This window comes from Octodon degus, unplaced genomic scaffold (assembly GCF_000260255.1).
Source record: "Octodon degus isolate 3935 unplaced genomic scaffold, OctDeg1.0 scaffold00085, whole genome shotgun sequence".
Taxonomy (NCBI): Eukaryota; Metazoa; Chordata; class Mammalia; order Rodentia; family Octodontidae; genus Octodon; species Octodon degus.
This window is the reverse complement of record NW_004524661.1, coordinates 2,191,042-2,211,918: the sequence shown is the minus strand read 5'-3', so window position 1 is coordinate 2,211,918 and position 20,877 is coordinate 2,191,042. Positions and strand designations below refer to the sequence as shown.

The following is a 20,877-nucleotide window of genomic DNA, read 5'->3' as shown; positions in this document are numbered from 1 at the left end:
CTGGGGGATTGAACCGTGGTCCCTGTGCTTTTGCTTAGCTTAGCTTGTTCTAAGTAGGTGCTTTAGACCACTGAGCCATCTCACCAGCCCCCCCTCAAAATTCTTAATCAGGCTTTATGACATTTACAGATCGTGTGCTGAGGATATTTTGAACAATTTAACAATAAGTGGTATATACTGTGCTAAGTCTAGGGGGAGTTTCCAGAAATCATTTGAAAATAACATTTTCTTATAAAAATGTTTTGACTTTTATTCTAATAAGTTCATGTTTTTCTCCCATGTATGGTAATTCTGACTGGATTTTTCATAGGGTTTGTGTGATAATTGAGTTTCTACTCTAGGCTACAACACTTAGTATTGTGCTTGACATAATAAATGCTTAATTGATATTACCTATGATAGCTGCTATAATGTGATATTAGTTGCAGCCTCCTTTTTACATCTTTCCCAAAACCTAGCACATGCCCGGGCATATAGTATACTATTTAGATAAATGCTCAGTGACTGACGATGTCTTCAATCTTACGGTTTGCATCTGTTCTTGCAATATCGTAGCTTATTTTATGTCTTTTCTAAAATGGCCTAGGTGCCTGACATCTTCAATCTTTCCCATGGTTACTCTCAAAAGAAGCCATGTGAACTTGACTGTTTCTCCATCTGCCTGTCGTCTTTGTTAGTTGACAGAGGTCAAGTTTTAAATCTTTTGCAGTTAAAGCAGACATTCCTAGTCCATGTTAACATTCCTAGTACAGTGCCCAACACAAAGGAGCTAAATCTGTTGGACTCAGTGTTAATGCTATTGGTCAGTCCTGTCTTTAGGGAGACAATGTTGGAACCTTTTCAAGAAGAAGGTGAAATGGAGTTATTCTTTTCTTGGTAGAAGATAATGTGAAGGGAATCCAATGCTGCTTTTCAGTTTTCCTGCTGGTACACAAAAGGGCAACGCTGTATATGTGTAGCAGGACTTGGTGGATCAAACAGATAGGCAGCTGTGTGTAAGTGGGGAAATAGCCTCTGGCTCATGGTAGTCATTTTAGGGGTGGTTTATGAGTCATCTGAAATATGCATTTAATCTAGACTTGTGGCCTGCTAGTGAGGCTGCTGCTTTTATATGATCTCAAATGTCTTGTCCATGTCAAAACTTGCCTTGTTGCTTTGTTTACTTTGAACTAGGGCAATGTTCACAACCACACTTAGAATTCCTTCTCCAGTATGCGTTTGGTCACATCACCCTTGGCTGCCACCAGTACATGACTGTTTATTTTGGATGTCCTTTTTTGATGTTCAGCTAATTTAACCCACAATGAAGTTAATCCGGCTTCTTTGGAAAAGTACAGATTTACTTACCAGCTTCTTTCAGAGACATTTGCATTTTCAAAAAAGTGAGCCGCCCATCTCACCACATAGGCAGTGGATGGCTTTGTGAAGTCAGACTTCTAACAAATCCACACTTTGCTGGGTTATCTGAAGTTCTTGAACATGTATATGATAAACATGTGGAAGTGTATGGCATACTTTGTTTTGTCTATGTATGTTGCCTATTTATGGATGAGCAAGAAGAAAATAAAGCTCCTGTAGAGTATAAGTTTTCACTTCTTTTCTTCACATTTATAATGCATTCATTAAATGCTTGTATGCCAGAGGATTAGGACTTGGGCTTGAACACTGGCGCTACCACTTAACTGCCTGTGTAACCATGGATAGGTCATGTAATTTCTGTGTAGCTATGTTTCATTATCTGTCAAATGGGGATAATTATAGTAACTACCACTGAAGGTTGTTTTGAAGATCAAGTGAGTTATGGAAAGCATTTAGAATAGTAGCTAGTACATAGTAATTGTACAAGTGTTAGCTGTTGTTTTTATTAGTAATTAGTAATTGCACAAATACAAAAGATGAAGGTGTGAATTAGTAACCCACACAACTTATCTGTGAATCACTAGGCACTGGGTCTAGCTCTACGGATTTATATTATTAGGTTGAATAACTAATTGCTGTCACACAAAAATAAAACATTATCTTATACTGTAATGGCTTGAGTATAATAAAATTTATATCTTGCTGTGTACTAAGGATGATTATGGTAAGCAGGGTGGTGGGACATTTTCTTTCATGCCTTCACGTAGGGATATAAGTTTGGGAGGCTTTGCTATCTTCAATGCAATGGCTTAAAAAGTCACCTTGAGTTATTTTTAGTCTGTCCAATAAGAAGGAAAAGGAGCCCGCAGAGCGGTGTGTTAAAGAGTTTTTATAGCCAGATCTGGAAGTGGTGCTCATCGCTTCATCTCACATTTCATTGGCTAGAGCTCAGTAGGAAGAGGAGGAAAACAGCAGCTATTGGTCTCCCTGCAGTGTTTTAGGAAGCTGCAAGATTGTGTGAGATATTGAAAAAGATGTGTTAACCTCAAAGAAAAGAACAGAGTTGAAATGAATACTTGTTTTATTAAGTGTTTATAAGATGCAATCTTATGTAAGCTTCCTAAGATGTCACATTTTGTAAACAAAATTACCTTTACGTTGTGCTGGGTATGGTGGTACATGCCTGTAATTGCAACACTCAGGAGACCGAGGCAAGGGTATTACAGTGAGTTCAAGGCCAGGCTGGGCTACATAGTGAGTTCAAAATTAGACTGGACTGCATAGGGAGACATTGTCTCAAAAGTAAAAAAGGACAAAAAATGTTTTTACATTTGAAAATAATTTGTGTGGATTGATCCGTCCATCCGTCTGTCCATCCGTCCATCCGTCCTTCCTTCCTTCCTTCCTTCCTTCCTTCCTTCCTTCCTTCCTTCCTTCCTTCCTTCTGTTGGTATACCTCCCAACAGTCCTCATGCCTCAGCTTCCCAGGTTCTGGGTTTACAGCCACAGCTGGTCATTTGAAAATGACTTGTAGGTTGGATTTTCTAGTTTCCAAGAATTGTCATGTTTGCCCAGTAGTTGCTGAGAAACAAAAATCATAAATAAAAACCTAATAAAGTCTAAAGCAAAACTATGAAAGTTACTGGCTTTAAATGTAAATTATAGAGAAACTTCAGTGTGAAATGTGGGTACCCGTGTTTATTTTGATGGTGAGTGGGACCTTCACAACAGCAGGACTGTGGCTTACCTACAAAGGTCTTAACATATCTGTTGTTGACTCTTGGTATATGCAAACATAGTTTGGTTGCTTTGAAGAGATGTGTGATCAAGGTAACTAAACACTTCTTGTACTTTAAGCTCAGATATTTTCCCTCTTCGGCTCTTGTTTTTCTTTTTAGTTGCTAATAAAATATTTGTTGCTATGAAATCCAAGAACATGAATTGTATTGCATTTAATAACAGAAGTGCTTGTTTTGGTAGGAGCCAGTGCCAGAGAAGAAAAGCGTTCTATCTTTTCAATTACATTTCAGGGCTAGGCTTTCTGCATTTTTCTCAGTCATTCCCAGCTTCCCGCACCCTCGGTTTTTTTTTTTTTTTCCCTAAATTCTCCTGTTCCTTAAAAATGAAGTGCTACTGTCAGTGTTAGGGGGATGAAACCATTTCTTATGATGGACCTTGTAAAGGGTCCCAAAGACGCAGTAGCTTTTCATCCTTTTATTTTTTGCTCATTTGTAGTTTTACCAGTAGTCCTGCTGGTTGGAATTCAGTTTGTTGATTACAAGAGTAAACTGTCTTGCATGGCTCTAAAGGGACTTTGCTGCAAGTTGGGGCTATGAGATGCCTTTTTTTCCCCCCTGTGGTACTGAAGATTGAACTTAGGGCCTTATACTAAACTACATCCTCACCTTATTAATTTTTTTTTTTTTTAAATTTTGGGATAGGGTTTTGCTAAGTTATCCAGGTGAGGCTTGGACTTGTGATCCTCCAACCTCAGCTTCCCAAAGTGCTGGGATTATAGGTATGTATCAACAAGCCCAGCTGGGCATCTTTTTTGAAAGAATTTGACCAATAAGAAATATGGCAGCTGCTGATCATGATCAGCATTGCATAGGTCTCTGAAAGTGGAGTATGGGGCACTTCAAGAGGCAGAAATGAGTAAAGAAAGAATAAATATTGATTGTTCCTTCTGTTGTCGTCCTGTTTGCCTCAATATGCAGCAGTTTCATCTATGCTCGGGCCAAAAGTCCTAGCAACGTCCCTGGCTCTTTCTTTCCTATTCTCCATCTTACCCATCAGCCAATTCTGTTGGCTCTGTTTTCAAAATATATTTTAGCATCCTTCACTAGGTTACTAGCTTTTTTCTGAGTAGGCTCCCTGGTTTTTTTTTTTTTTTTTTTTTGCCTGTCTTTATAGAACAACCAAAGTTAAAAAAAAAACAAGTCTGATCACATCTCTCCTCTGCTTCAAATGTTTCTGTCAAATGTTAAACAAAGATACCACACAGTCCCGCGTTTCCATTCCTACTTAACCAAGAAAAATGAAAACATACATTCACATACAACATGCCCACTAATGTGCACAGTAGCCTAATTTCATAATAGCTAGCAAGCAGGAAAAACAGTGTTCATTAAGTGGTGACTGGGTAATAAAAATGTGGTATGTCCATACAATGGAGTATTATTTGTCAGTATTGCTGCAACCATATGATAAGTAAATGAAGCCAGTGCCAAAATACCATAAATTATATGATTCCATATGCAGAGTAGGCAAGCCCAAGGAGATAGGAAAAAGAATAGTGGTTACCAGGAGCTGCGGAGAAAAGAATGGGAGAGGTTGTAATAAGTGCAGAGCTTTCTTCTCTCTGCTCTTTTCTTTTATTATTATTATTTATTTGTTTTGTTCAGGGTCTTGCTACCCAGCTCGGACTTGTAGTGATTCTCCTGTCTCAGCCTCCCCAGTGCTGGGATTTCAGGCATGTGCCACCACACCCAGTTCTGGTAGTCTCCTTGGCTTAGGGCTGGCATGGCATGCAGTAACAGGGATCGAGCCTGGGTCCTTGCACTTGTCAGGCAAGCACTTTGTTTGCTGAGTTATCTCCTCAGCCTTCTTTTTTTCTTTCTGAGACAGGATTTTGCTATGCATTTCTGGCTGCCGTTTTTGCTATGCAGTTCTGAACTTACTGTACACCCCAGGCTGGCCTCAAACTCACTGCAGTCCTCCTCCTCAGCCTCCCAACTGCTGGGATTAGAGGCGAGCACCATCACACTTGGCTAGAATTTCTTTTTGGAATAATGAATATATTTGGAAATTAAGTAATGGTGTTGATTCAGTGGCTCAGTGACTATATTTTTTGACCTGTACACCTTAAAAGAGTAAATCCCATGGTATGTGAATTTTAAAAAATGACACAAGCCCCTGGCTTTCTCTCTGATCTGTCACACCATCCCTCACCTGTTCTCTCATTCTTTTCTTTCTTCCTAAGCCACCCAGACTGGGTTCCATTGTGTTCCTCAAACAGATCAAGTACTTCCTGCCTCACTTCTTTTACTTCCTCTTCTCTCCTGTTTGAACTTTCTTCCTTCACAGCTACATGGCTTGTTCCATGGCCTTCTTTGGTCTCTTATTTAAACATCGTGTTCTTGGGAGACTGTCTCTGAGTTACTGCTGAAATAGCATTTACTGTGTCCTTGACTGCTGGCATTCTCTGTCCCTGTTTCCCTGATTTATTTTTCTCTGTGTCATTTGTCATCATCTGATACATTACCTCTTTTCTTGTTCTTTTTTTTTTTTTTTTGACTGTTTTCCTCCTTTAAAGTCTTAAGTTGCATGAGGCTGTGACTTTACTTTATTACAAGTCATGTAGACCAGAACTCTTTTCATTGAATCACTAGTGTGAGGAGACACGATTTTCTTGGCATAGGTGCTGTTTTCTGAAGATCAACTATATATTCACAGTGTTCAGTGTATCCATCCAATGCTGCATTAGAAACGAGCAACTTGGAAACACTCCCTGTGGGAAAAGTAATTCTTTTGAGGTTTCATAATTTTTTTATGTCAGATAGCTTTTGCCATATAGATTGGTGAATTTTCCTACTTTTAAAGCCATTTGCATTTTTATTATGCGGAGTTTGCTTCTTTTTATATTTGTCTTGCAGCTTCAAAAACTTCAGTGCTGTTCAGTCTTAACTCAGCATCCCTGTGCTGCTTTTTTCTTCGTAATTTTGAAAGTTAAGGAAATTCTAGGGTAAATAAAGGATATATCTGGAAAATGGCTGATTTTCTTTGGGCTCTTGTTTTCATTTTGAAATTTAGGTTGAGAGACATCTACTTAGGAAGGCTAGTAAAAAAGGAAAGAAAAGATACTGTGTGTGCTTTGAAGAGCACTTATGTAATTAGAAGAGTTCTCAGAATGTGTTGTCTGTTCTGGCTGGTGCTGAGGACCAAGCCAGGGCCTTATGCTTGCTGAACATGCCCTCCACCGTCAAGCTGTACCCCAGCCCCTCAAGGGGGATTTCTTCTGGCCCCGTCCCCTTTCCTGCCACTAAGCTTAGCTTGAAGATCCTCACCGTTACCCTGAGCACCGCACTTTAAAACACGCAAGTCACTAGGTGGCACTGAAGCATCATTCTTCACACAGCCAACCTCAGAACACTTTTTATCTTGCTCCAGCTGACTGGATTTCTAGGTGTCAGGGAAATTGTTTTATTGGTAAAGGGCATAGTGTAATATATTCCTCTCTCCTCTATGCAGCTATTTAATGCCCTGAAACATGCCCCTCTTGTGGCCATGGCCTGTTAACTATGCTTATTTGGTGTAATAATTAGCAGAATTTCTCACTAACAGGGGTACTTACCAACACCTCACATCTTCACTGTGTTTTTGTACGTGATGGATTGTACATTCTATGGAAAATATTGGGAAGGTCACAGTTTAACCTCTGTCTAACAGAGCTGCTTTCTGAACATTTATTCACGATAGGTTTATATTAACTCGCCTCAGAGTGTCTTCAAACGGGAGTTATATATCATATAAACATTTTTGAGCTTTTATGTAAGGGCCTAGTGAAGGTTTACAAATATAACACTGTTAATTTTCCAACTTGATAGAAAAATAAAGGAATAGCTGCCTGAATAATTGAATGACACTTGCTACTCAGGACTGACTGTATGTGTTTGGAAGTATGTGACCGGAATGGTAGGCCTGCCACAAACACTATGTTTTAGGTAAGAATAGAGAAGAAAATTACCCTGAGAATTTTAACTTTTTCCATGGTCGTTAGGTAGGCCCCATTTAATTCTTTGTGATTTTACAAACCCTCTTAGGCTCCTAATATTTCTGCACCAACAGTTTTAACATTTACTTTAGAATATGGTCACATAACTGTCAGAAGACTAAACAAGAGAAAATAAATTGAAAGCAGGAAATGCTTTAGTAGGACTACCAACTTCTCCTCCGTGACCTTAGACAAACTGCCGACCTTTTCAGTAGCTCTAATTCTCTTTAAAACTGAGATGATAAATACTGACCCTTTTGGTCTGCTATGCCAGATAAAAATGAGATCTGATCATTTCCAAATACCTTTGCTTATGTTTGTAGGCACAGTACTAGATAAATGTGAGATATTATTATAATCACATAAGATGAGTAGTAGGATATGTTTTTCTCTGTTCCAAGAGGAATTGTAGAGATTTCAGAGAATGAATTAATAGAGGCTGGAATCTCAGACCGCTGGATGTGTGCAGGTAGGCTCTAGTTGCTGTGGCCTGTCTTCGTTTCTAAATTCTGGTTCTTTTCTTTCAAATATGTATCAAATGTTTTCATTTGGCAGGCTTTGTCTCTACCTAAAGCCCATTGTGTATGTTTGAATTTAGCTACAGGAAACAGAACTGTGTTAGCTAGGGAAATAGATTCCTGTAAAGTCTGCTGGAAGACCAGAGACTGCGCCTCTGAAGGTGGGCTTCTAAGTCAGCATCGCAGATTGGCTTGCTAGGAGAGGAATCAGGCAGCCATTGTTAGAACTGTTGATTTATAGGAACACAGCACTGTAGCTGTACCTGGGGATCAGAACAGTGCCACCGTGAGAGCTGGTATTAGATAACCTCAAAGTTACTACCAGGTCCTGGAACGTTGTCGAAACCCACTGTTTCCCATGACTGTCTTGTCTGCAGAAAAAGTCAGAACAACAGGATGACGGCCTCCGTTTGATTTCTTACCTTCTAAATCTTACACAGGGTGCTTTAATCAGTGGAGCTGAATCCTTATCCAGAACCCTTGATGCAGAGGAGCCTGGGAAATGTACTTCTTATCTTTCCATTCTGTGCAGTGCAGGTATGCACAATAATAGGAAATTTTAAGAGTGCCTAACGCAAGTCCATCACATCTACCTTCCCTCTCGTGTGTTGAAAATCACATCTTTAAGCCACATGTGGTGGTGTAGGTCTGTAATCCAGTATGCTGGCAGGCTGAGGCAGGAAGATTGCAAGTGAAGCCTAGCTTGGGCTACTTAAGAACTTTGTGAGATCTTCTCAAGTTAAAAAGACCTTGTAGCTCAGTGTGAAGCAAAGCAAAACAGAAGAAAACCAAACCCATATTTTTGCATCCCAAATCAGTATGTCATGCATTTTATTTACTGTTTTGTACAGTTATTAGCTTAGTAGGCTTTTTGTAGATGGGTTGTTAATAACTTAGATTTCAGATTTATTTACCACCCTGTAACTTTTGATTCTATTTCAAATCCATTTCCATCTCTTTGTTGAGGTCCAGTTCATCGCTGCCTGGGATTTTCTATGGTTTTCTTTTCTGGCCATCAGACCACCAGTCTTGGTTTCTTTTAACACAACTATATCATAAATAGATTAGTGTTTAAAAAAACAGGACAACAAATTAAAAATATACTCACATTGTGTTCTTTCCTCAAAAGCCTTTTGTAGCTCCTTATTATGTTCAGGGTACAATCCAGACTTCTTAGCTTGACTTTCGGAACCTTCCAGATCACAGTACAATCTATCGTTCTACGCTTACCTTCCATTTTCCCCCTGCTAAATGAATTTTAAGCCAAAAGGTATAATCACTGACTTGTGATCACTAACTTTAATTGCTTTTTACTTTTGCAAACCTTATTACCTGTTTTTACTTTTTCTTCTTCTCGTTTATTTATACCTTTATCACTTTGGTACTTTTGTCCTTTGTTCATACTTTTTGTTGCACTATTTACAAAGACATTTTCATTTCATTACCTGTATTTTTTGTTTTCTTTTTATGACTGTGTGTCCTCTTTTTTCATGTGGGCAGTATAAATATTTGGTATGAATTGATTGATTTGTAGATTCTTCATGGCTTAGACATCCACTTGCTGAGGAAAAAGGGGATAGTGGAGGGTCAATGTAGGGGCTGAAGCAATACTCTAGCTGTGTGATTTTGTCCTTTTGATTTCTAGTGAAAGGACAAATTAACTATTTGCTTTGAGCAAACTAATGCTGTGTTTTGTGGATTTAGTATTTGAAAAGGACCCAGGGCGGAAAACCATGGAGTTGATCTCCTTATCCCTGTTTGCCAGGCTGGATGAGCTCCATGTCTATACCACTGCATTGCAGTTTGCTTAAGTGACGGTTGATAAATAGCAATGGAATTTGTCTGTGGTTTCTGGCCAGAGAGGAGGAGGAAGAAAGGATTGTGAATAAATCAGACATGCAAATTAGCAAGGCCCATGGGCTTTAAGCAAATTACACACTAAAGTCTATAGAAATTCAGTTGTCTTTCTGATTTTTGTTTTTACAGAGGTTGTGTGAGAAGGTAGCTGTTATATATTTGCTTTGGGCCAGAGGTTCTCAAACTTTCTGACTTAAGTACCCTTTTATACTCTTAAAAATCATTCAATCAAGACCCCAAAGCCTTTTATTTATATGAGGTTTTGACTATTGATGACTAGTGTATTAGGAACTAAAACAGGAATTCAAAATAAAGACCTGTTTACCTAAGAATAACAACAAAAAGAAATCCATTACATGTTAACTTTTTTATGAGAAGTATTTTCCAGTACAAACAAAATTGTTTTTCTTTTTTGCACATTTCTTTAATGTCTTACTTTAGTAGAAGCTGATTCTTACATGTGCTTTTGCATTCAGGCATTGTAGTATGTTGTTTTGTCTTTCACAGATACTAATTGAAAAAGAGTATTTTAGTTGATTCTGCTGCAACCAAAAATGAGTGTTCTTCAATACTATACTGAAACCTGACAAGTTAGTTTTGAAAAATTATTTGTATATACTCATGGGGTACAGTGTGGTGTTATGACACATGTATACATTGTGGAGCAATTAAATGGGACTAATTAGCATATCAGCAACTCATTAATAATTTTTGGTGGTTGAAACATTTAAAATCTACTTTCAACAGTTTTGAAATATATATTAACTATAGTCAACATTCTGTGCAATAGATTACTAGAACTTTTTCCTCCTGTCTAACTCAGTTTTAGTGCCCATTGACTAACATTTTCTCTTTCTTGGTCCCGCCTCACCTTTCTCTAGTATGTAAGTTTAACTCTTGCATTCCATGTTTAAGTGAGATCGTGCAATATTAGTCCTTCTGTGCTTGTCTTGTTTTACTTACCATAATATTACCTAGATTCATTCATGTTGTCAAAAGTGATACTACTACTTTTTTTTTCGCGGAACCGGCGACTGAACTCAGGCCCTTGTGTTTGCGCTTATTCTACTGAGCTATCTCCCTGGCCCAATACTACTTCTTTTTATAAAGTAAATAGTATTGTTGTATATATTTGCTACAGTTTTTCTTAGACAACTGATAGTTTCTTAAGGGTTAGTTGTAAGGTGGACTCTGAAACTGTATTGGATCATTCAATTATGCAAATCTTCCAAATGTTGACACACCTTGGTATACAATATAAAACAAGAGTCATGCTCCTTAATATCACCACGGAACTGCCAGAGAAGTGTCTATGAGTTGTTGTGAAGCTGCCAAACTCAAGATGGCAAATACAAAGTTTGCAAATTTCTGATCTTTGCTTGAAAACTTGACTTTTATCATTGGCAATCAATATATATCTTTTTTCTACTGAAAATAAAAGGTTCACTTTATTAATTTTAAGAAAATATCTGCTGCATGTTCATCTGATTAAGTAGAAGAATGTCAGCCAGACATTTTTCCAGGTAAAAATGGTGTTTTGAGGGACTCACAGCCCACAGCTAAAATAATAAATGTGCTTTGCTTTGATGTGACAACCATCTTATTTTCTTGTTTATTAAAAGTGCTTGTGTATATTTCCTATTTTGACACAGAGAATAGTAAAGTGATTGCTAAAGTTAGATGTTTAAAAAGTTATTTCCTAATTCTTTGCTGATGAAAAGGAAACTTTTATTTTTTTTTTCCCTTTTTTTACTTGAATGCTTGTGAAGTAATACAGGAATTGCTGTATTTCTGGGACCTTTTGTACAGTATGCATTGATTGTTATTAATAATGTGTAATTTGTGTAATCTCAAGAGAATAGCTCAGCAATACAGTGGTCAATCCCTAACACCAAAAAGAAAACAAATAGAACAAAACAATAAAAATATATATTACATTGTACTCTATAAATATATATGTAGTTATTATTTGTCAGTTAAATAATAAAAATACAGAAGGAATACTACTAGTTAATGTGTCTGTGCCTTGATTTGTGCTAAGTCCCCTGCAAGTTTAGCACCTTCTTGGTAAACGATTAATAGAAGTATCGATCTTATGAAAAAAGGAATAGTAGTATGATTATGAAAATAGTATTGATCATCTGGATACTTTGCCAAACCACTACACTAAAACAATTAGGAAAGTTTAAATAGTTAAAAATTCAAAGTAGAGTAATAGGTATTTAGTGGGTATTTCTTGAAGGCTAGCATCTTCTTTGTTCTGGGTCTTGGGGGGCCTGAGGCAATCCTGGGGAACCAGTTTCTCTCCTCTTCTGGGATTGCATTTAGCCAAGTATCCGATTCTAGGGGCTTAATTTTTGGGGCAGACATTTCTTTTTCAGTTGCCTATGGTGATAATTAATGTTTAAGTGAAATCAGTATGGTTGTGTTTTGGTTGCTGTTTTCCTTGTTGATGTTAGGGAAATAGTGAGTGACAAGTGCGTCAGAGATCAGTTATTGGTGTGAGTATTGACACTGCCATAGGACTCCTGTGGAGGACATTTGTAAGGAAAGCCTTCTCTAAGAAGGACCTATTTGGGATAGCAAATTCAGTCGCTTGGCTTCATTGGCAAGCCTTTGTTTTATTCGTTTATTTGCTTGCTTATTTCAGTTATATTTGACAATCTTTCTGCTTCTCCAGTTGCTGTTAGCTCTCCAAATGCAGCATCTCTTCACTTCAGCTAAAGCCCAGACTTGAGGCAACAATTAACTAATCTTGTAATAGAAGAATCCCAATTTTCCAGTTTCTTTTTTTAACTTCTTGGGTGGTTGGGGTAACATCATTGAAACAATTATTACATTTACTCAGGAGTTTGTCTTTTCTATTAAAAAAAAAAATCCAGCCAAGTGACTTACGGTGAAGGGGAGGGGATTGTGTAACTGGAGTCTCCTCTTAACTGGTCTTTATTGTTCAAGAAGACTGATCCTTTGTGTTTCAGCTTGGCACACAGAATCGGTTTTAACTTAACAGTCTAGCTCATTTAATAGGTCAATTCTTTATTGTGTTTTGAATTTGGCGCACTACAGTTTACTCTCTAAATGATAGACTTCTCTGCAGAAATTTGTGGGACATCAAAGAGAGTAATTAGGGTATGATTTATAGCTCTATCTTAAAACTCTTATTCATTTATGTTAGCCAGGGAGGGTAACTTGTGTATAAATGCCTCCTGTGTAGAGGATGCGGTGTTAAGTATTTACACTTTTCTATTCTCTTGGTGACTTTCTGACAGAGGGTATGTTTCTTTTCTTCTATTACCACAGGCTACATCACCCATATTTTCCCCTGGTATTGGGTCTGCATATCTCCACTTTTCAAAGCTTCTCTTATTCATAATCCATTGAGCTGGGATTCGTGTTGTCAAAATGGAAATCAAATTATGTCACTCTTCTGCTACCCTTTAGTGATTTGGTGTTGTACATGGAATGTGGTCTTTCTCCTGATCTGGCCGACAAGTTCCATATGGTCTGGCTTTTATCTTTGCGAACCCACCTGGCGCCCTTACTGGCCTTCTTTCTGCCCCCGAGGTAGTTAGTCTTTGTACTAGCTGTTCCTTCTGCTTGGAACACTCCTTGCCTACTTCTTTATCCTAGGTCTTGCTGCTTGTGATTTGTCTGAACCAAAGAGACATCTGCTCAGTGTACTTCTTTGACCAGCAAAGGTACTGCTACTTCCTTCCCTTGCATCACTAGATTCTGCTATCCTTAAGTCACTTCAAATACTGACATGCACCACCACACCCAACTGCAGTGTTCTTTTTTAAAATTTTTATTTTAGAGAAGGGTCTACAGGGTTTCCAGGGTCTCACTACTAGATTGGACTCTTAGTGATCCACCTATTTACAGTCTCCCAAGAGGTGGGATTATAGGCTTGGGCCACCACGCCCAGTCTCAATTGCCATCTCAGTGGGCCTCAGGGGCGGGGCCTACACTGCAGGCCCAGGGATCAAACCTCTGGCTCCTGTGCCTGCTTGTAGGCACTTTAATTCATTGAGCTACTTGGCTGGCCCCCAAAATCACTTGAAATACTGTAAAATGAGGTTTTGCTATTAGATTATCTGGACTCCCACTGAGGCCCTGCCACTGACTGGCTGTGTGACTTTGGATGAGTTATCTAACCTTTCTGGCTTTAGTTTTCTCCTAAAAAATGGAAATAACATGTCTCTCCATTGTGAAAATTAAATACTTAAAATTTCGTATAATAGCTTCTGACATATTTATACATAATCAAAAACTATGAGCCATACTTATTGTACTGTAATCAGTGTTATTAAAATCAATTTTGTAATTTAATGATTATAGTATTTGGGTCCTTTTCTTCTGCATAGAACATAAGCTTTATGAAGGAAGGAACCTTAACTGTCGGACACATTTGTACTCTTAAAACTTGATACAATGCTTTGTATACAGTTGGTACTCTTAAATCTGTTGATTATTAAAATATGAAAAATTCTCTCTTTTATAAATGAGCACATAGGGCTCAGACAGGTAAAAATTTACCCAGTGTCACACAGCTACTAAATTCAGATTCTGGAGATTTAGGCAAATTCCTTATTCAAATGCTATGCCTTGTCGTTATGCCACAGTATAAATGGACGTTTCTTTGCTTCAGATTCTGTCATGTGTGGAACACGATTTTCAGATTGCCTTTTTATGTAAATGACTCGTGAAATAGAAGTAGTCACTTGTGTGCATATGAGAGGATAAAGCCAGGGTTAGACCCAGAGGCAAGTTAGGAGAGTGAGGTCTGTCCATAGCCACCAAATTCAAGGAGTGCAGTACAAGTACCCTGCCTCGTGCCTTTCAGATGGCAGGATAGAAAACTTGGGTGTGGGCTTGCTGAGCCGATGCCTGTGCTTTGACTTGGGAGGAGAAAGGATCCTGAAAGTTGTATCTTAGTTTGGGCTCTCATATTTCGTCTTATTCTTGTGGGCAGAGGCAGAAGCTGAAAAACAGATGTTGGTTCCTGCTGCCTCTAGAAAATAGTAGGCTTGGATTTGCCTTGTCAGTAACAGTACATGATTATGGCCCTTTGTCCATGGGGGCTTCACTTACTCATTCTTTTAAATGATTTTTTTTTTCCCCTTTGGAAGTGAGCATAGCAGGAAGGAGAAAAAATAGGCTTTGGAGACTGGCAGATCAGGGTTTAAATTTCTTGTAATGCCACTTTTGGTTTTTGCAATGTTAGGATGGAACCCAGGGCCTTACGCATGTTAGGCAAGAGCTCTACCATAAGGTATGCCCTTATTCTCTTGCTGTGTCATTTCTTGGTTGTGTTTTGGCATACTGCTTAATTTCTCTAAACCTCAGTTGCCTTGTTTATGTAATGTGGATTCATATGACAATTAGAGAGCTTGTTAAAGTGTCTTGTGTAGTGCCCCTGGATTGACCCTTTTGTGATCTGATGGACTCTGTCCCTGGGAAAATGCCTATCTCCTTCAAGCTTTGCATTTATGTTCATGGGGTTCAGCCTCTGAATGTCACTTTAAGAATCAATATGCATCAGACGAAGGTCCTTACAGGAGAAACCCCCTGCCCACTAGTGCCTGGGTTATTATTGCATTCTCTTACTAATTGAAGGGGGGAGGGAAGCTGACTAATTTCTGGATTCCTTCATTACTTTGAACTCCACATTTATTTTCCTTGCCCTAGGACCTGTGGCAGTGCCAGCTTCCTAACCGAGTCCAGGCGTGCCAGTAGCCATTGCACTGTGACAACAAAATATCTGAGCTTGTGCCTTGGCCTTAGGTAAACTGTAGAAGTGGACTCAAATGTCTTCAATTTATAATAATGTGTAATGTTTAGGTGTCAAAGGCTAACCTGTGAGGAATCGCACTTCAGAGTACTTGGGCACTGTAGACTGGGCATGATCATCACACCGTGTGATATTTTGCTAATGCGTCTTTCCTAGAATATCAAAGCTTACAGCTGTGGACAGTCTTAGAGACCACTTAATCAAACCCCTCTAGATTGATTTAGTGATTTGTTCAGGGTCTCTTAATTGGCAGAGTGGCACTGCTCAGGGTCTTTAACTCTTGACCTCTCATCCTCCCATCTCCCAATCAGGTAAGCATATTTTTCAGATCATTTTAAAGTAGTACCTCTCAACCCTGTGTAGCTTAAACACCTTTGAGATAAGAATGCAGCTGTTTTCTCACCGAGTAACACCCATCACTGTCTATGATGGCTTATTTATTTATGAATGTTTGTTCTGGTCTGTGCCTATTCTTCAAAAATGTAAATTCCACAGGACACGAATCTTGTTTGTCTTATTCATCTCAGTCTTTGGAGCCCTGTGTAGAGTAGGTGTGCAATAAATTTTGGTTACGTGAATGAATGAGGAGTTTACTTGGCAATTCTAACCCTGTCAAAGAGTTGGGATTTCACTCCATTCTTATTAGTAATTTAACAAACCACAATTGAGCCTATTGTGCCTCAGCTACTATAAACACAGAAATGAATGAGATATTATGCAGCTAAGTGTAGTCTAAATACAAACAGAACAAAACCAACAAAACCAACAAAATAAAGTCAGGAGGAACAGAGGAAATTGAGACCACAGTTAACTTTTTTTTTTTTTAATTTGATTGAATGCTGTATTACTTCATACGCCTTTTGCCTACCTACTTCCCTCATTTAAGAGCCTGACCCCTGATGACTTTAGGTTCTGTCAGGGAGGTTTCTAAAGTGAGGATCACTACCTCACCTTGGAGCTTTTGGAGAGCACACACAGAGGCAGCCAGACCTTACTCTTTGCCATTCTGAATCAGTGGGGCTGGAGTAGCCTTGGCAAACATACTGAAAAATGCTGAGTATGTAATTATAAAGAGCCACTGATGCTTCCTAGCTATCACTGCCTTATAGGTGAGCACTGGTTGTGTGTATTTGATCATAGAACCTGGTACTGAGAGTCTATATTAATAGATCTTTTTTCCTCAAATATTTTATGTACTTTTCAGTACATGATTCTACAAAGTAAAGCAGTATACTTGAAGTCTGTATATTTACACTATGAAAACACTCTGAAATATGTAGACAAATGAATCTAAACATCAAACTAGCAATACCTGAGTTGGTGATATTCCTGTTTGGCTCTCATTGTGTATTTCCACATATGTGAGTTAGCTCTTTAATTAGTTTTAATGTATGAATTAAGTATGGATTGGTTACATGGGAACTTTAAGGAGTGAATGCTTTTTATGGAACAAGAGATAGATTTGTGTTTTCCCAGGATTTCTTTTCTTTAGGTTGGAAGAAAGATAGCCAGGTACCTATCAGCAGACCTGCAAATAGGTAGGCTGTCAAGGTTTTGGCAGTGATAAGCTCCTCCGGGTAGAACTCAGGGCATCCTACCAGCAAAAAGAGACTATACTTAAGTGATTTCACATTTGGGCTTTGCTTATTATAATTGCTGAAGTGCTAAATTTGGTGTGACAGATCTAACAGGTAATTGCAAATAGGTTTTCTTGCCAGTCACTGAATAGGCAAATGAGGTTCCCTGTGCTAAACCTAAAGGAAAAAAATAGATTGTACAGCATTTGGAGTTAAATTCACACATTGCAGATGTGTACATAATATATTCAAACTATTTCAACATATCCTTTAGCAAGCTTTGTTGAGGTGGTACGTAGGGAGCATAGACAGGGTAGAAATGTGTAGGGGTGTTGTGATTGATGAGAAACTATAAAACAGTTTAAGATTTGGAAGCAAAGTGTTTTCTATACAAGTGGTATTAAGTAGCCTGGAAAACACTCAGCTCTATGTTGTTGTGTTAGAGCTAAAGCTTTTGCTATTACTTCTGCCCATATTTAGAGGTAAAGTTTTTGACCTCATCACATCTTGAGTATTGTTTATGAAACCAGTCGCCACGATTTCATGTGTTTGTGACTTGAGAGTTGGGATTAACTAATAGTTTGTAAGGTGTAGCGTGTGGAAAGCCCATCGGAGGATTGTTCTCAACAGTGTAAAAGAACTGGAGGGGAAGATGGCATGCTGTTGATTCTCTTGGAGAAGCTTGCCATGCTTATTTTCTTGATAGGAACTCAACTGTTTTCATCTTTGGAGGATCCCTGGTCCTTACTTTCACTGAGGATAGCTATGGTTCTTTTGTGGGGCGCTCACTCCTTACCTTCACTACCTGGCTTATCACTTCCTGGCTCCGGTGTACATCCCTCAGCCTGCTGGCATAGAGCCTTCATCCCACTGGTGCAAGCTTTCTACCTTCCCCCGCTGACCTTTAGGTCTTCCTTGTGCAAATCCTTGATTCAGACTGGCACGAGACATTGTTTTGGGCTCTACGCCTCTGACTGGACTCATGGAGGACATTGCTGTGGGCTCTAGCTCTTCAGCTGGACTTGTGCAGGACATTGCTGTGAGATCCAGGCCCTCAGCTGGGTTCTTTGGATCTCTAGCATGGACAGATCTCCTGCACTCTTCTATATTTGATTTTTTGAGTGAATGCTATAAAATAAGTCCATAAATTGTGTCTTGTATTAAATCTGTTTCCATATATCTTAGTTACTTTATTGCTGAGACAAAATATCTGACATCCCAACTTAAGGAAAGATTTATTTAGCTCACAGTTTGTGGAGGTTTCTGTCTATACTTAGCTGACTCTGAGGCAGGATGACGTGGCAGAGGGGCAACAGTTCATGGTGGCAGAAGACAGCAAAAACTACAGGAGCGAAAATCGGGGAAGGGGAGCAAGTCTCTTTTCCTTCCTTATATTGTATGCAGGCTACCTGTGCTAGGGAGGGTGTAGCACCTATATCCCCAGTTCTAGCACTAGACAATAAATCAATCACAAAATAGATTCAGCCACCTCTGAAAAGTTCCCCACCCCTATGAACACATGAGGCTTGTGGCCTGGGGAGAGGGGGCATCCAGACACAAACTTTTAACACCTTGTAAACCTGACTACAGCAGTAGTTTAATGAGAATATCTTCAGAAGTCAGATTGAAGCAGTAAAACCTCAGGATCATACCACTGTGTGAGAGGGATTTCTGTCTCCTTGGTTTATTTTTGAATCCCAGTAACTAAGGGGTAATGCCTTGCACAAAGTAAATGCAAAAAAAAAAATTATAGAATAGAATAAGTACTAGGCTTCTACTTCAGCAAAATTTACATTCTATTAAGAGAACTAGATGAATGATGAGTACAAATGAAGAAACAGGTTATATTATAGTCCATGGTGTGGGTGTGTACTTCTGATAGGATGACTGGGATTAGGCCAGTTTGGGAATGAATAGATAAGAAAGAAAAAACAGGGCCAGGGACATGGCTCAGTGGAATAAGCACTTCCCTGGCAAGTGCAAGGGCCTGAGTTCAATCCTTGCTTCCGCCAAAAAAAAAAAGAAAAAAAGAAAAAAAGAAAGAAAAAACTTGTAAGGTGTTGGAGGGAAAGATCTTACATGAAGAACCCGTGAAGACCATGTGACTGGAAAGAAGTGAGTGGGAGGAAAACTTGCTGTGTGGAGGAAAGACAGCCATGTTAATGACTGTGGATTTTATTCTGTTGGCAGTGGGACTCATTGAGAAAGTAAAAGATTTTAAGCAAGGGCGTAGTGTGGTTTGCTATAATTTTAAATTAATTAGTTACTATTATTATTTTTGTAGTGCCAGGGATGGAACCTAGGGTCTTGTGCATGCTAGGCAAGTACTCTATCATTGAGCTGCATTCCTAGCTGTTGATCTACCTTTTAAAAAGATCTGGCGAAATAGCTCAGTGGACTAAAGTGCCTGCAAGCAGGCACAAGGGCCTGGGGTTCAATTCCCAGGCCTGCCGTGCTGGCCCCACCCCCGGGGTGTGCTGATATGGCAGTTGAGACTGGGTGTGGTGGCATGCGCCTGTAATCCCAGCTCTTGGAGGCTATAAACAGGTGTATGGGGTGCCCTGAGAGGGCAGTTGAGACTGGGTGTGGTGGCATGCGCCTGTAATCCCAGCTCTTTGGAGGTTATAAACAGGTGGATCAGGTGCCCTGAGGGGGCAGTTGAGACTGAGTGTGGTGGCATGTGCCTGTAATCCCAGCTCTTGGGAGACTGTAAGCAGTCATCTCATTAAGAGTCTGATCTAGTAGTGAGACCTGAACACCCTGTAGACCCTTCCCTAAAAAAAATGTAAAAAGAAGTGGTTCAGATTTTTATCAGGAGAGCAGACTATGGCAGGGGGAATAGAGGAAAACTAGGAAAAAATATTGGAGTGTTCTAGGGGACAGGTAATGGTGGCATGCCCTAGGAGGTTAGCAGTGAGGATGAGAAGTGGATGCATTGTTTTGGAATAGAGAAAATTGTTTGGTGGTCTCCAAGGGTTGTGTAAGAAAATTGATATATGTATGTACACACACATTCTTTTTTCATGATAAGTCTTTAAAAATGGTTTATTGGTTATGAATTTATTGACTATTAAAAAAAGAAAACTTTTTGATCTACAAAGAATAAGTAAGAGGAGTGGAGCAAGCAAGCTGTTTGTGCTGCTCAGGGTGGCATGCTGCTATGGGTCTGTGGTTCAGGGCAGTTTTGACAATGTGCATTCAAATTAGAATGGTCTGTGTATTTTTTGGCAGATCAGAGCATAATGAAAATAAAACCATAAAATTAAACTCTGACTTTGAGTGAAGTAGAATTCAGTATAGATTATTTCAAATCTAGTTTATGAAGTAATACACATTCTTATAAAAACCAACTCCAGTTATGTATTTAGAATATCTGAACTATTCTAGATTCCTTTTGACTGCTGTGAACTCAGTGATCCATTTGGATAGTCTCTGTTACTGTGAACTCTTAATAGGTAACAATCAGAAATGGAGTGGAAGAACTTAAAAGCAAACTGAAATGCTAATCTCTGGCTCTCTTCAACCACTAACATTAAGCCTGTAATTCTTGACCTACCGTTGGAGCACGACAGAAGCTAAGGTTGACTTGAGCAGTGATCCCTTAGAAACAGCATCACGCCTTGAACCTCAAGGGCTGTAGCTTTTGCTTTATAACCTGCACGTCTTGGATAGGGGCATTTGTTTTCTATACTTTCACTTCATGTTCCAAAGGGACAAACTCAGGTGAACATGGCTTGAGTGTTGGAAGAATGTGATTGTTTTAAGCTGATTTATATACTTTTTTTTTTTTGCGGAACCGGGAATTGAACTCAGGCCCTTGCGCTTGCCAAGGAAGCACTTATTCCACTGAGCCATCTCCCTGGCCCCTAAGCTGATTTATATAGTTACAGCAATTAAATTTGATTTCTGATAGTTAACTGAGGGGGCCTGACATAGATGCAGATAATTGAGTTTAAGTGATGTTGATATGTGAAAATTTCTCCTAAACTTTATTGAACTATT

General features: G+C 39.0%; 1 protein-coding gene across 3 annotated transcripts in view; it reads left to right on the top strand.

Moving 5' to 3' along the window:
* Positions 1-20,877, top strand: part of Fto (FTO, alpha-ketoglutarate dependent dioxygenase) — a 442,060-nt gene that overhangs the window by 89,173 nt on the left and 332,010 nt on the right. For 2 of the 3 annotated variants that reach the window (XR_002822291.1, XM_023721790.1), the window contains exon 2: positions 8,091-8,187. The exons of the other annotated variant lie outside the window; for it this stretch is intronic. Coding sequence is in view for 1 of the 2 variants with exons in the window: in XM_023721790.1 (XP_023577558.1) it covers positions 8,134-8,187 (54 nt within the window). In the remaining variant the exon portion in view is untranslated. The remainder of the gene's footprint in view (positions 1-8,090; positions 8,188-20,877) is intronic. 3 annotated transcript variants of the gene reach the window in all.